Source organism: Drosophila biarmipes, unplaced genomic scaffold (assembly GCF_025231255.1).
Source record: "Drosophila biarmipes strain raj3 unplaced genomic scaffold, RU_DBia_V1.1 ptg000013l, whole genome shotgun sequence".
NCBI lineage: Eukaryota > Metazoa > Arthropoda > Insecta > Diptera > Drosophilidae > Drosophila > Drosophila biarmipes.
Genome location: NW_026114532.1, coordinates 2,447,542 through 2,463,293, shown reverse-complemented (window position 1 = coordinate 2,463,293; position 15,752 = coordinate 2,447,542). Strand labels below are relative to the sequence as shown.

The following is a 15,752-nucleotide window of genomic DNA, read 5'->3' as shown; positions in this document are numbered from 1 at the left end:
CGGGAAAATTAATTTTCAAAGTTACTGAGTGCTTTTTGGGCACTAATGCAAGAGCCAAAGAGCGTTGCCACCTGGTCTGCATAGCGTTAAGTTGGTTGCACGCCTCAAATTCACTTTTTCAGGCTGAAATCATAGTCAACTTTCGTGTGTTGCCGAATTCACGAAATGGCGTTTATACACACACGAATCGGCTGAAAGCGTGAAATGATAGCGTAAATTCGGCGTCGTATAAACACAGTATTTGAACGACGTAATTGTTTCTAAGCTTAATGAGTCCTTTTCTTAAAAAAATTACTTACAAATTTCAAGTTCAAATAAAATAAAAATAAGAAAAATTGTATTTTAAAATAATTAACCCTTTTCTCAAAATATCACCGCCACTAAAACGTTGGTGAGTCAACACGCTGGTCGGACGCACAAGTGGTATTTTTACATACGTATTTCTTGAAACGAATACATATTATTTTCATTAGGCCTAGTGCTCAGATCGGTTAAGTGTTTCACTAGTTGATAAAATCTTATTGTTTGAAGTGTGACAGAAGAAGCATGTAGCATAGTCTTATTGACAAGCCGCGAAAATTAAGGCAATTTAAAAAGGCAAATCTGCTGGTGCATAAGAGATAAAAATGAATGGAATGTGCAAAGTAATTTATTTACTTTTTTTTAATAAGTAATTTAAGGCTTCTTTCCATTACTAGGGAAATCGTATTTGCGTAAATGCGTCCGGCAGGGTGTTCATGTAGGGAGCGAAGTGATTTCAGTCAGAAGTTTGCAAGGCAGTGAAGGAGACGTTTACGACCCCATAAAGTACATATATGTATTCTTGATCAGCATCACTATACGATTCGATCTAGCCATGTCCGGCAAACAAGTCGTTCAGCTTTAAAGCTATCGGGCTGAAACTTTCCTAAAAGTCTTATTTCTATTGCAGGTAGTATATAAGTCGGAACCAGCCGGATCGGACAACTATATCTTATGGCTTCCATAGGAACTACCGGAAAAATGTATATCTTTGGTGTTTTTTTAACATAAAACCTCCTACGGTTGGAAATATTATATAGCTATCATATGAAAGGTCGAAAAATGGGTGGGGAAAAAATATAAACCAAATTATAGCTTCGGTGCTTTTTGACATATTTTTCTATAAAATTGGGACTATAATTCTTTATATCTTTAAAAATTTTGAATAAATATTATTCGAAGCGGACGACTCTAACATATTGCTGTCAAAATATATCACTGAACTAGCAGTTAACTTCCTTTCTTGTTAAATTTTAGATTTCACGCTGCTTCTGCACAAACACAGCCAAAGATCAAATTTCTTATTCTTCTTCAATTCACTTGCAAATTCTGGTATTTTTCTGGTATTTCCATAGCTTATCTGAAAACCGCGCTTAAAAAAATAACCGACGACGTATTTGGCTCTCGCTCAAGACTTTTAGGTGCGCGCACACTGGGCGGTGCGTTGCAGCGCTGTTCAACACGGAGCTGCATTCCTCCGTTGAATGTACTCTAATCGATACATTCGATTTCATAATCAACTTATTTGGTTTTTTTCTTGGTATTAATTTTCTTTTATTTTGCTTTATTAGAACTAGTTAAACAATTATTGTCAATTGCATTCTATTGTGCAAGCTATACAATTGAAAAATATGCAGCTCATCAGACGACGCCGATTTTGAGGTGCGGCAAACACCGCTCGATTACCAATTCGAGCATTCACTCGGTGAGTTGCAGAGTCTCAACGAAACGCGCCGCATCTGTGTGCCCGCTTTAAATTAAATTGCATGCAAACTCCTATAAGCGGTAAAACCCGCGCCGCTTAGCAACTCTTGAGTGTGCGGGCACTTTTAGTATTTATTTTTGGGCAATGTGAAATTCTTATCGTTATCGGTGAGGTCTTTGTCATCGATTTTGTTTCCAGCTCTTTAACATCGTTGTTTCATTAATCCCTGCGGAAAATAAAAAAACCACACAGAGAACTGGAAGTTGAAATCCTTATTTCAAGGTTTCGAAATACATCTATTTCAAGGATATTGTAATTTATAAAAAAAAACACATCGATTGGCAATTAAACCAGTAAGTTGTCTGTGTTTCTGAAGTGACGCTATTGAAAATACGCTTAGTATTTGTCTTTAATGTAAGTGGATCTAATACTCTTCGCAATTAGGGAGTTGTAAAAAGGTTAGGCCGTAACAAATATAGTAAATACTGCGATTTACCAATTTCAACAAATGTTTGCGAGAATTATTCAATTTATTTGTTGGCGTCCCTTGTTGCGGCTTTCATTTTGTTTCTGTGCCAAAACCACCACACAAGCACGGTGTCACAGACGAGTGCACACCACCAAACGAGAGAGAACAGCCTTTTTGTTGTTTATGGAAAGCCGAGTTTGTAAAACCACATTTTCTTGCTGGAGTTGAACATCATGGATTCTATATTTTAAATAATTAAATTGAAATTTTTTTTTGCTATCACCGTGTTTTTAATTAAATCTCGAGTTGCGCCTAATCCATTTGGGTTATATATTTTTTAGCCTACATACCTTAATTTTGCCAAAGGAATAAATCGGCCACATTGCATAGTTAGCTACAACTCGGCAACTTTTAACAATTAAGTGATTGCAAGGTGTCTGTCGATGTCCAATAATTGAGCTGACACTAAAAAGTAACAGTTCTCACAAACAAGACCACCATGGTAAAAAAGGTGTATAACTTAATTCACGTGGTTTCGTTATGCAGTATTGGCTGCGTTTAGCAGAACTTGATACCTGATCACTGATGTAATTTATACGATAGTTCTGTTGAACGCACAAGATTACTATTCGTGATAGAAATAATGAATCACGATCTGTAGAAAAGGATCAAAAGTAATGTATAATATATTGATTGTATCGATGAGGTTAATATCGATAAGAATGACATTTTTTAAAAAGGTCCGAATTTCGAATTTAATTTTATTAAATTCGGTCGACTACAGCTGACATTCTGACATTCTGACCGTTTCTTGACAGCTATATGTTAGAGTCGTCCGATTTTTATTAAATTTAATTTTTAATTAAAAATAATATTTCTAATATTATAGGATAATATGTCAGATAATATACAATATCTGCTAAAGAATGAAGACTTCTGCAAGTTTCAGCCCGATGTCTTTAAAACGGACAAACGGACATACATACATAGCTAGATCGACTCGTCTAGTGATGCTGATCAAGAATATACATATGTACTTTTTGGGGTCGGAAACGTCTCCTTCACTGCGTTGCAAACTTTTGAATGAAATCATTATACGTTCTGCAAGGGTACATATACAAATATTTTTGTTCTAATTTGAATAAAGCTAGCAACAATCCTTAGAAATTTACCATGGTGTTACTAACATTGATTTTTTCTTTTAACTGCAAATGTATACAAACTTCGGCTTTGGCTTGGTGTTATTAACATAACTGCAAGGGTATACAAACTTCGGCTGGCCGAAGCTAACTTCTTCGTGTATACATACGCACACCGCGCTTCGTCACTACGTGGACTGGCGTCCACAGTGATACTTAAAGATTAAAGATTCTTTAAAGTCTGCATTTCAGAATATTGAACTTCAATTTTCAATGAGTTATTTCTTGTATTTTCTCAATCTTTTCGGTTTTACCCTCATTTGAACTAATAGTTCCCCCGACCCACGTCTAACATTTTTTTGACACCTTATAAAGATAATGGGCATTTAGCTACATCGAAAACCATATATAACGTTTGGTTTATTATAATGAAATTAAGTCTCCTAGTTTTGAAAACTACAGTATTTTTTCGTTATGAATGGTGATAAAGTTTTGAAGACGGCGAAGACTCGTATTCGTCCGAAAGAATCGGAAAAGCATCTAGGCAAAATGGAAGCAATTAAAAAAATGTGTCTTTTTCAATAAAGAATTTTTAATTTATTGAGATCATTTAATAACAAACTTTTTCATTTAGCAATTCGTATTGTTCGTCCTGTAGCCTGTTGCTCTCCTCGACTATGGCGTTTAACTTCTTGAGCTCCTTTACTTCCTCCTTTCGAATTTCACCTTCCGTGTTTCCTTCTGCGCAATCGGAAGTTTCAGGACGAATTAATTTCCTCAAAGTTGCCATCCAGGTACTCGGCTTAGTCCAATAGCTGTTCCCCGTTCGCCCTTTCGATCACTTTTGTGGTCAAGTTGCGGGTGCCTTTAACCGAAAGGTCATATTCAAAAATAGCCTCCATCTCGTGGAATAATTCCCTTTTTGTGGTTCTTTTTAATTCGTATGTTGCCAAACGTCTTTTTAGGGTTTTTGCACTTTCGGTCTAGTTTGTTCTGTTTCAGGTTGCTTACTCCGTTGCCCTCTATCGGTTCAAGAATATCCAGGTAGGTTTGTTTTTATACCCTTGCAGAGGGTATAATGATTTCAGTCAAAAGCTTGCAACGCAGTGAAGGAGACGTTTCCTACCGCATAAAATATATATATTCTTGATCAGCGTCACAAGTCGAGTCCATCCAGTCTTGTCCGTCTGTCCGTCCGTTTCTACGCAAAACAAGTCTCTTAGTTTTAAAGCTATCAGGCTGAAACTTCCCCAAAAGTCTTCATTCTATTGCAGGTAGTATTTAAGTCGGAAACAGCCGGATCGGAAAACTATATCTTAAAGCTCCCATAGGGACTATCGGGGAAAAAATTAAAAAAATTATATTTTTGGTGTTTATTAGCAAATAAACTCCTCAGCTTGGAAATCAAATTTTTTTAATTAGTTCTGAATTTCGAATTAAATTTTATCAAAATCGGAAGACTATATCATATAGTTGCCATAAGAACGATCGGAAAATTAGTAGTAAAATAATATGAAAAAATTATATCTTTGGTGTTTTTCAACATAAAACCTTCTAAGCTTAGAAATAACATTTTTTAGTTACTTTTGAATTTCAAATTAAATTTTATCAAAATCGGAAGACTATATCATAAAATTTATCTTCGGTGTTTTTTAACATATAACCTTTTAAGCTTTGAAATAACATTTTTTATTTAATTCTTAATTTCACATTTAATTTTATCAAAATCGGACGACTAATCATATAGCTGTCATAGTAGCGACCGGAAAATTAGTGGTAAAATAATATGAAAAAATTATTTACTAAAGTTGATTATTTCTTATAACTCCAAGGGTATAAAACCTTCGGTTTGCCGAAGTTAACTTCCTTTCTTGTTTTTCTTGGGGTTCCAGATTTCTAAAACCTTTTCGGAAATCCTTTTTTTTTTGAAGAATGAAGACAACAGAATCCTTTTGGCGGCATTGGTCCATTTCTTTTTATCGCTAAATAATATTAAAAAGCTAGGCTTATTCAACAACTTCAGCAATGGGAACAAAGCTGTTCTTAAGATGATACTTCGATACCAATAGTTGCAAGTCGATTCCTTTAAAGCATTTGTTCAGCAAACAAAGTTGATGACTGATAATTTATCCATCAGTATGCGAAAGTAAGAATGCGCAAGTTCTGTTGCTCTGGACAAAAGGCAAAACAACGAAAAACTAAACAAAGTCTGAATGCTACAACTTGGAATGTTCTAAGCGTTATTTGGTGCTGACTTCATTGCTATTAGCAATATTCATTTAGGCAATCGTGGTGAAATAGAGGATTATGTAGGCCAACAGTGATGCTACGAGAGGTTTTACAAGTTAGAACCGTCTGGAGTCATCAGTTTTTAAACCACATGCTTCGCATTCGTTTTGTATGTTAGTGTATACAAGGATTGGTGTATATATTTCTGGTCTAAGAATGAAAATGCGAATATTTATTTAAAATTATTTTATTGTTATACCCTAAGTGAGGGTAAAACGACTTCATTCGGAAGTTTGCAACAGCAGTGATGGAGACGCCGACCCCATAACGTATATATATTCTTGATCAGCATCACTAGACGAGTCGATCTAGCCATACCCAAAACATACGCAAACTAGTCTCTCAACTTTGAAGCTATATGGCGGAAACTTTCCCAAGTCTTCTTTACCAGTCTCCTTTTCCAAATACACTATATTCATAATTTAAACTTACTTCTTGTAAACTTTTGCATTAAACGAAAAAACTTTTCTTAACCCTTTCAGTACTAATTAAAAAGGACAAATTTGTGTAAAGGTCTATTTTTTAAACTTTTTTCCTCGTCATGAAAACTTTAATTTTTTGATGCAAGTTTCTTAAAACAAAAATAATAGTAAGTGAAAAAATAAGTTTTTAAAAGTCATTTTGCTTATATTCTTTCTTTGAAAAAACAGTCCGGTTTTTGGAAGAAGAGAAGGTGCTGTTATAAAAATCACGGAAGATAATGAGTAGTAGCAATCTTACGTTATTGACGCCTTTAGACTTCAGTAAGTCTTCACACGGAAAACTACAATATTCTTTGAACTAAGTCGTCTTTATATTTTTTCAACCTCTGCAACAAGTCTTATGAAATTATACTTATCTTAACGATCACAGCAAGTAGCTAAAGAAGCCTCTAAGGCTTATATCCCAACCGTAAAACGTGGTGTTCCGCACGGGTTCATTCTAAGACTTTTTCTGTTCAGTCTTTATGCTAATGATTTGCCAAATATTCTAACAAAAAGTGTCATGCACATGTATGGCTGTCCTCTTAGCCAAATTAATAAATGTGTTCATGTCTAGAACAGTGTTTTAGACATGGTTTGCAAATGGGCAGAGTGCTATAGATTATGCTTAAAGCAAAAAATTTAAAAATACTCGGTGCGATAACTAAGCTGACACCATTAGTCTTCGGAAATTGTGACGCCAAGCCAGCACAAACTCCTTGTAGCCGTTAACAATGTAGCGATATATATATATAACAAGCCAAAATATCTTTCTGGCACTTAAATTCAGCGATTCAAAAAGAAGAAATAATCTAATTTGTCAAGTAGAAAAATATTCCCAAGCTGAGAAACCCGTTTTTAACTGTGCTGTACATTCTGCCACATCCAATAAAAACAACTAAATCTGCCATGCAATTCAAAGAAAAAAATGTAAATGTAATCTAAAACAAAACTTAGTTCTTAAGAAAAGTAAATGATAAAAAGGTCATCGAGCTTTTATGTCTTTGTAATAGAACAATATAGTAATTTATTTAGATATTTTTTCTGTTCATGATGTAATCAACTTGTAACTAGCGCACTTATACGTATTTTTTACTTGTAGCATAAGAAAGAGTTAAATCCAAAATGAAATAAAAACAAAAGTCATGTGGCGACTGTTCTGTTTAAACAAAGTAGGAAGGTCACTTCAGAAAAATTAGAAAAACGAACAAGATGGGCCTTCCACCGTACATCCGATTTGGCATCCAATGACTTCAACGCCAGAAAATTGTATTAAAGCGCTTAAAACCCATGTTTTGGGGGTGATTCATTGAATACATTGAAAAAAGTGAAAAGAAGTTAACATCGGCAAACCGAAGTTTGTTTACCCTTGCAATTATAAGAAATAATCAAAGTTAGTAACACCATGTTAAATTTTTAAATGAATTAAATTGTTAGATTTAAAAAAGTTCCTATACGTACACCCTAGCATTAGTATTGATGTGGACTGGGATTGGATGGAGATATATATTAAAGTTGCAGAATAAAAAATTAGTATGAGGCGAATTCTTAATAATATGGATTCTCACCAAAGTGAGTAAAAACACAACGGTGGTTAACATAACCAGCACTCAACAAATCAAGATCTCAGGATCACCCACTGGTTATTAGAATTGCTGATCAGCATATTATATTCAATGTCAACGGTTGACTCTACGTCTCACCAACCCACCAAAGCGGTGAGCACATTGTTGCAGTGTCAGCCGAGTCAACTATGCTAACTGCTACCATCATCAAAAACCACTTACAGAATATAACTCATGTCAGTAAACTTCCGAGTTCTAAGCAGTAATGAGGAAGTACCAATTTAGGAATAAATAATAAATAAATAAATATCAACGCACTTATAACTCCGCGGTTCTACTTCTTACATCTGGAAATAGGCCTCCTAAATCTACATGGATCCTACGTAAATTGCATCTTAATTTACCAATGAGCAAAGCTAAATCTAAAAAAAAAGCATACCGTTTATTTGAGATAAAGAAAGTTAAGCTACGTGTATTTAAAGTTTAGGTCCTGTTTTATTGTTATTAATAGCTTTTAATTGTTTTAAAAAAGTATATTGTCCATGTCAGTAACTCACACTTGTACTAAACTAGCATTGCAAAAAATATGTTCTAATTTAGTTTTTATTTAAGGTGCATTCCCAAACTCAAAGTGCGCCAACATGCGAGGTTGATATTCATGACCAGAAAAAAGGAGCTCAAATCCGACGGTAATAAATGTGCTGAGAACGAAGATTCTCTGTTTTTAGAATATTTGGATGGACTACAGACAATCTCCGAAATTTAAAAAGAGCCTGCATCTAAAAACTGGTCCAAATCTATGCCGACATAGAAAATTTGGACCTAAAGCATGGACGTTTGCCACTAATTTCGAACATTGTGCAGTTTTTTTATTACCGAAATAAAGCTCCAGTCGCCACATCTGAATGCGCTCGACAACGTTGTACTGTCTATAACGGCGACTCAGGTGTCTGTTAAGCGACGAAGCTCTAAATTCGCTACTAAATTTTTACATTTACAAATGTAAAGACTAATATTGAATAAGTAACAAATATGTTTAGATCTAATAAATATGTTTAAGTTGTTGCTAAGCGTTATAAAAAAGTCACTGAAGACAAAAGACCGTTTTCGATGAGTCTTTCGTTTTTTCGATCTTCTGCTGACCCTCAATGAGCGAGCTTTCAGTTGAATCGCTCTCCCTCTAAGTTGTTGTACAGTGAATAATAACCACGAAACTGAGAACACCCGAAAACCAAATCAAAGATAAAAGAAAAGCTTTGTTCAGAGCAAGAGTACACGCGAATCGTGGTTTTCGTCTTTAGAGTGCAGACTGCAAAACGAAAGACGGTTGGGAGTTTTTTGTGAGCTATGCGTAGAAAAGTGAAAGTGAAAATTGGAACAGGGCCGTTAATCTCCTATAACAATTGGTTCGATCGAATTGAAGTTATTGCAGTGTAGACAATACTAACAACTTCAACAAAATCTTTTATTTTATTAAACCTTACCGACGTATATTAAGCTCTTTTTTCGTACGATTTCTGGTTATGATTTTTAGAGTTATTCTAAATTGTTCCAACCCAGCCACTGGTGCACAGATCAAGCACAGACCGTAAAGAATACCAAGATAATGTCGGCCAAGCGCAAGGCTGGTGGCAATGGAGCTGGTCCTAACAAGCGGCGTCCAAAGAAGAAGGAGTCTGACTACGAGGACGAATTTAGCGACGAATCGGATGAGGACGGAGTGCAACAGCAGGCGGCGGGCGCTAACCAAATGGAGGTTCTAATTCCGCACGACGACCTCAACCCACCCAGCAAGCTGCCCGATGATTTACTGGCCACTTTGGAGAAGACCCCAGGACAGATGCTGCTTGCTGGCATGGTAACTTGGGACCTAACAGGCAAGCGAGACCGCAAAAACGTTACCAAGGTGCGCCCGAATCTATACAGCTTTCACAGATTCACTGGCGAGAAGGTAAGCTATCATGTGCATCTCTTCGAGTTATTTCCTCTGTACTCCCGTTTTGTAGTATCGTTATGTGGCCAGCGGACCGAGTGCCGCCCACACCATTGTCATTAACATGGATCGAAAGGCGCTCGGTTTTGGACGCAATCCCAGTGGTCAGCTGGGCCTAAACCAGGACATAAAGTTGGCGGAGTGGCCCACTCTTATTCCGGCCCTGGATCAGCTAAACATAGTGCAGGCAGCTGTTGGCCGGCACCATACTTTATTTCTCACTGACACTGGAACTGTATACGCCTGCGGCGAGAACAAGTCCGGACAGTGCGGTGTGGGCAATACTCACGCCAACATCTACTCACCCACACCGATTAACTACAGAGGACCGCCTATTATTCGAATCGGATGCGGAGCTGAATTCTCGGTCATTCTGGACATCAAGGGCAGCCTGCACACATTCGGGCTCCCGGAATACGGCCAACTGGGCCACAACACGGACGCCAAGTACTTTGTAAACGCCAACAAGTTATCATTCCACTTTGAGACATCACCCAAGAAGGTGGTTCTATACATAGAGAAGAGCAAGGAGGGTCATGTGACGCCAGTCGATGGTGTGCAGATAGTTGATTTTGCCTGCGGCAACAACCACACGGTAAGAACAGAATAGATTTAAAGACTTGCCCTATCTCACGAAAACCTTGATTTTCTAGGTGGCTATCGACTCTAAGAAACGCGTCTACAGCTGGGGTTTTGGTGGTTTTGGGCGTCTAGGACATGCAGAGCCTAAGGACGAGATGGTTCCGCGATTAATGAAGTTTTACGATACACAGGGTCGGGGTGGGCGCAGCGTCTACTGTGGGTCCACGTTTAGTCTAATAGTCAATGAGCTGGGCTTGCTCTTCCTGTTTGGCCAGAATAAGAAAACAGGCGAGGCCAATATGTATCCAAAACCAGTTCAGGACTTGTCCGGCTGGAATATCACTGACATTGGTTGTGCCAACACATCGATTATAATTTCTGCCGACGACACACTCATTGCCTGGGGCGCATCGCCAACGTTTGGAGAGCTTGGCATCGGCGAATTTCAGAAGTCGTCGACGGTACCTAAGGAAGTGCCAAAGCTCGACAACATTAAAATACCTCAGGTTTCTATGGGTTACTCTCACACGGTTTTGCTGGTGGACACCAGTCACGAGGCCACAAAGCAAAAATACGAGAAGATACCCGAGTACACTATAGATGATTAAGTGGCAATCAGTTTTGCAAATGCTGTTACAAACAAATGTACCGCTGCCATCACACATCAATACTTCTTCGCTCAGGAAACCCTGAGAACTTATCATTGAAAGTCTACTGCTACTTAGCGAAAGTAAAACTAAACAAATCCAGTAAATTAAATACTATACGTTAAAAGTTCATTAATACGCTAAGCTCGCTATCTATAATTATCTCAAATGACGTATACTATGTATTTTGTTTTAAAACTTTAATTTATTTTCGTAACTGATAAAACCTCGCTCCTAACATATTCCCTTCTATCTATAATTTATTGCCGCGCACCCTTACGTTTAAATCCATTAACGGTCCATTATTCACTTTTAATTTTTATTTTACACGTAACGAGATACAGTATTTTGCATTCAATTCGAAAAGTGTGAGCAAAACAGACATCAAGCGCTTAAGTTTCATATTAAAAGTATACCATGTAAGCGATTAAATACCATTTGAAACTATTAATTGGTACTTAATTCATTCACACAAAAAATTAAATAAAGAGAATGCTAGTACTTAGACTGAAACTGCCTACATTATTAATCTGGATGTGCACCAAACTTAGTAAACGAATCTGGATGTATCATGCGCAAAGGCGGGAACTAAGAATGTAAAAAAAGCTGTCAAATTCCTTGTATTAAAAGGCCAAATCCTAAAACTTCAATAATAAGGTAATTGTCTGGTATTCACTCCAAAAAAATGTAAAAAAAAGCTGTCAAATTCCTTGTATTAAAAGGCCAAATCCTAAAACTTCAAAAATAAGGTAATTGTCTGGTATTCACTCCAAAAAACGTTTTATTAAATTACAATTTGTGAATGTAGAAAAAAATCATATTATTTATGTGCAAATGAAAAATTCTAAGTCGATTTGTCTAGAATTCCTGGAGCGTTGAAAACCAATTCTATAAAATAAGTATTAAACAAAAAAGTATGTTAACTTCGCCAAGTATGTATACCATTGTAGTTATACGAGATGAATATTGTTAATAACACCATGTTCAATTTTTATACCCTTGCAGAGGGTATAATGATTTCAGTCAGAAGTTTGCAACGCAGTGAAAGAGACGTTTCCGACCCCATAAAGTATATATACTTGATCAGGATCACTAGCCGAGTCGATCTAGCCATGTCCGTCTGTCCGTATGAACGCAGAGATTTCGGAAACTGTGCTTCCTGCGCAGCGCAAGCTTGTTTCAGCGCCCACTGAAACGCCCACAATCCTCGAAAGTCTGTAGCGCCTATAGTTTTTATTATAGAAACAACATTTTTATCCGTATAAACGATGAGATCTCGAAAACTATAAGAGGTAGAAGAGTAGGACCTGGATTGTAGATTCCTGGGCTTAAACGTTATATATACAATATCGACCTGCTGCTTATATATTTCCACTGATGGAGAAACTGGTCGCGTTTTAAAGACGAAACTTAAACTAACATCAATGATTGAAGGTATACAACTGAATACAACTAGTGAAGTTCGACATCTTTCTGTGTTTTCTATTACAAAGTGTGTAAAAGACCTCCAGAGTATATAATATAATAATATTACCAACTCTCTTCATTTCTTTTTTCATATATTACTTTGGTATTTAAAGCTATTATTTTATATAATCTAGTATATGGTATTTTGTTGTAATTTTAGTATGATCGCTGCTTGCCGACCAGTGGAGGGTAAGTTATTAGCGATAATCATCGCAACGAACATAGAATTAATACATATGAAATAAAATGACAAACCGTAGTCTCAATAAATGTGTAGAGTTGACGGGACCATTCTCTCCGAGAACATTATATTTATGTTTTAGGTGTGGGAAGTCGTCGTCTGTATGAGGAGAAACGAATCCTGGGGCTAAAGCAGCGAGCGCTGTGCCTCCCCGAAATTAGGCTGCGCACTTTAGTCGTTTGAGAGGGCCACGCTGATTAAAGAATCTGCTAAGACAGAGAGTAAATGAGTTGGATGAGACACTTCAGCAGTTCTGAGCCGCTCCTAGCACAAATCGGATTGTTCTGAACAGATCGACTTCGCTTATACTAAAGGGTCGCCTGAGTGCGACACGGTCAACTGACAAGGTTCCCATTATTTAAGACATTTATTGTGGTTTCCATTGGAAACGGTACGTGCATCGTCGGACAACAGAACTGCACTTCGAAAGTGTATTGATCATCCAAAATGTCTGCCAAAACAAGACGACTAGGGCGCGCGGTCCTATTAATAGCTATTTAGCGATAAGAATGGTAATGGTAATCGATGTATAATTTAACAAATTCCCTAAGGCATTGATTTTGGGAATTCAGTACTGTTTGTTAAAACCGAGTGCACCAGTCGCCCCAAGGGTCAAGTGATATTTTCGAAAGATTTATTGTTGATAAATGAGTAAGAACTAGCTATGGGCAAAGAGTTTGAAATTCGAATGCAAAAAATAGCTTACGCGAAGATAGAAGAGGATCCAGATTCTACCGAATGGATGATTAGAAACCGAAGTCACCATTTGAGCGCTTTATAGCGATTTCGTTTCGACTTCGCATTTGAAGAACATTGTAGCCAAATGTTGATTAAACAGCCTAGGAATCGAATCCATACACTAAGTCGAAAAGCTTTCCAACCAAGGCGACGAATTGATTTCTTTGACCGTACCAACGTGAAGGTTAGTCGAAAAATTTGTGGAGGGTCTTGAGAAGTTTTACTTTGAAAGTTTTTGGAATCTTAATTTTGGCGAAGTGCCGTAAATTCGAGGAAGTATACTATAGTTGGCCCTATCAGCATGTCGACATTTAGGATTGAAAAAGTCAGGGTCGACTTGGAAGATGCCATTTGGAATCCAACCAGGAGAAGTGCACCCGAGTCCCAATAGTCTTCTGAACTGCAAACTTAGCTATAAATGCAAAATTCCCAATTTGCCCCATGGCGGAATCGTTTTATTTACAAATTATTTTCCAACTCCTTCATAATTAAATTGACTTGTGACCCCAAGTCTAAAACTAAACTTTGACTAAGTGAGGCACTTAGTAACTGGTGTGTCCTGATGACAAAAATGCGGCGATGAATTGCTAGGGTATGCTTGGGAGGTCGAGGTTTATCGATTAACTTTATGATGGGGTTTTGTACAAACTGCAAAGACATTTTTTGCGAATTTGAACCGATCTTCTACATGGTCTATTAGCAAAGGATGTGCAAATATGAATAAAATGATAATATCGTTAAGTGGGCTTGCACCTGTTCGGAAGCTCTTCTGCAAGTCGTAGATTCCACGCCCGCTAAGTGTTGATAACGTTTATTAAGCAAATCAGGAATCAAAATGTCACTAAATTGTTCTTCCCAGTCAAGCTCAAGATTTGTTGGTGTTTTTCATGTCACTGTATTAAGGTCGAAATGTAGGTGGTAGCCGATGATTGATTGCTTTACAGCTGCTGAGTCGGTGACCATGTGAGCATATTACCTTTTCTCTGTCGCGGCGACTGCGCCAGCCGCTACTTATATAGACACTTCTGCCGCGACGCACTGCGAATTAACGCGACGAAGTTGTGTATTGTATTTTCTTCGAATGCTTTGAGGAAATACACCAACTACACTACACATGTCTACATGGCGACTGTGACAACAACAAGCTGAAAAAATTCAACTGCAACTATCTGAGCTGCAACTGGAACATGCAACCAACAAAAACTGAGTGAGTAGAAATGAAGCTATTGCTAATATTTGGGGTGTTAAGATCAAAATAAATAAAAGAATAACGCACATAAAGTGACATAAAATCAAACCGCGCCTCTCGCAACTGCACAAAAATTACAAGAACTTGACTTTTTTAACTCAAGCCAAGTCTTGAGTGCAAATAAAACCAACAACTCCAGCTCACTCAGTAATTAGGACTATCAAAAACTAAATTGAATGAGGGGCAGACCAACCAGTGACATCCAGCTGACGCGGTCAAGACGGTGGACGACAAAAAGAATAATCAAAATGTAACTATAATTTATATACATAAATATACTTGTATGTCGCAGTTTCTGGAATTATTTGAATACTAGAAACCATTGTCTTATTTGGCGAGTATCGAAGCTAAATTAGTGGTATCCAAAGGTTGTTATTTTAGATGAAATTATTATCAAATGTGTTGCTCTAAATGTGGGAATGGTCCTAAACCCAAAGGTTGTTACCTTGGAGAAACATGTCCGATCATATCTCAATCAAGGAAATATTTTCCATTATAATTTATATTCAGATTATAATTTATATTCACGGTATTGAGTATTCCCCTTTTGTGTAATCCGAAATTCGATTGCATACACAAGTATCGACTCCCTCAGAGGCTGCATCATTGCTCCAAACGCAGGTGTCTATGTGATGTCCATGAATAGATGTTTATACCAGTTACTCTCAGAGTAAAAGGGTACTAGATTCCTCAGAAAGTATGTAACAGGTAAAAGAAAGCGTTTCCGACCCCATAAAGTATATAGATTCTTGATCAGGATCACTAGCCGAGTCGATCTAGCCATGTCCGTATTAACGCTGAGATTTTGGAAACTATAAGAGCTTGAATATTCAGACTTGGCATGCAGATTCCTGGACTTTCTATACAAGTTTGCTTCAGCGGGGTGCCACGCCCACTCTAACGTCTACAATCCGCGAAAATCTGTAGTTTTTATGATAGAAGAAAAATGTTAACTGAAATGTATTTTACTCATCAATAACTATAGATTGAACCAAAATTGTGCCACGCCCACTCTAACGCCCACCCACCGCCCAAAACTGTGGTGGCCACAATTGTCATGCTAGAACATTTTTTGCTAAAACGTATTTATCCCATTAATACCATCGATTGACTCAAAAAATTTGAATCATAAAAATTTGCCACAGTTGTCATGCTAGAAACTTTTTTTGGTAACACCTTTAACACT

At 37.2% G+C, this 15,752-nt stretch overlaps 1 protein-coding gene across 3 annotated transcripts; it reads left to right on the top strand.

Moving 5' to 3' along the window:
- The first annotated feature begins 1,897 nt into the window (after nucleotides 1-1,897).
- On the top strand, nucleotides 1,898-11,384 carry LOC108035787 (protein RCC2 homolog). 3 transcript variants are annotated; one of them, XM_017111519.3, is made up of 5 exons: nucleotides 1,898-2,079; nucleotides 8,262-8,338; nucleotides 9,184-9,600; nucleotides 9,656-10,237; nucleotides 10,296-11,384. In XM_017111519.3, exons 3-5 carry the CDS (start codon nucleotides 9,256-9,258, stop codon nucleotides 10,830-10,832), a joined length of 1,464 nt encoding a protein of 487 aa, XP_016967008.1. In that variant the 5' UTR covers nucleotides 1,898-2,079; nucleotides 8,262-8,338; nucleotides 9,184-9,255; the 3' UTR covers nucleotides 10,833-11,384. The 3 variants fall into 3 exon arrangements, with proteins under 3 accessions (XP_016967008.1, XP_016967011.1, XP_016967012.1); XM_017111522.3 differs by lacking the exon at nucleotides 8,262-8,338 and having other exon boundaries at nucleotides 1,899-2,079; XM_017111523.3 differs by lacking the exons at nucleotides 1,898-2,079; nucleotides 8,262-8,338 and adding an exon at nucleotides 2,126-2,140.
- Nucleotides 11,385-15,752: the final 4,368 nt, after the last annotated feature.

Excerpts from the sequence above, each read along its gene's own strand:
- LOC108035787 (XM_017111519.3), top strand. The coding sequence starts at position 9,256 with ATGTCGGCCAAGCGCAAGGCTGGTGGCAATGGAGCTGGTCCTAACAAG. Across the intron at positions 9,601-9,655 it reads ACAGATTCACTGGCGAGAAG|TATCGTTATGTGGCCAGCGG; the intron begins GTAAGCTATCAT and ends CCCGTTTTGTAG. Across the intron at positions 10,238-10,295 it reads CCTGCGGCAACAACCACACG|GTGGCTATCGACTCTAAGAA; the intron begins GTAAGAACAGAA and ends TTGATTTTCTAG.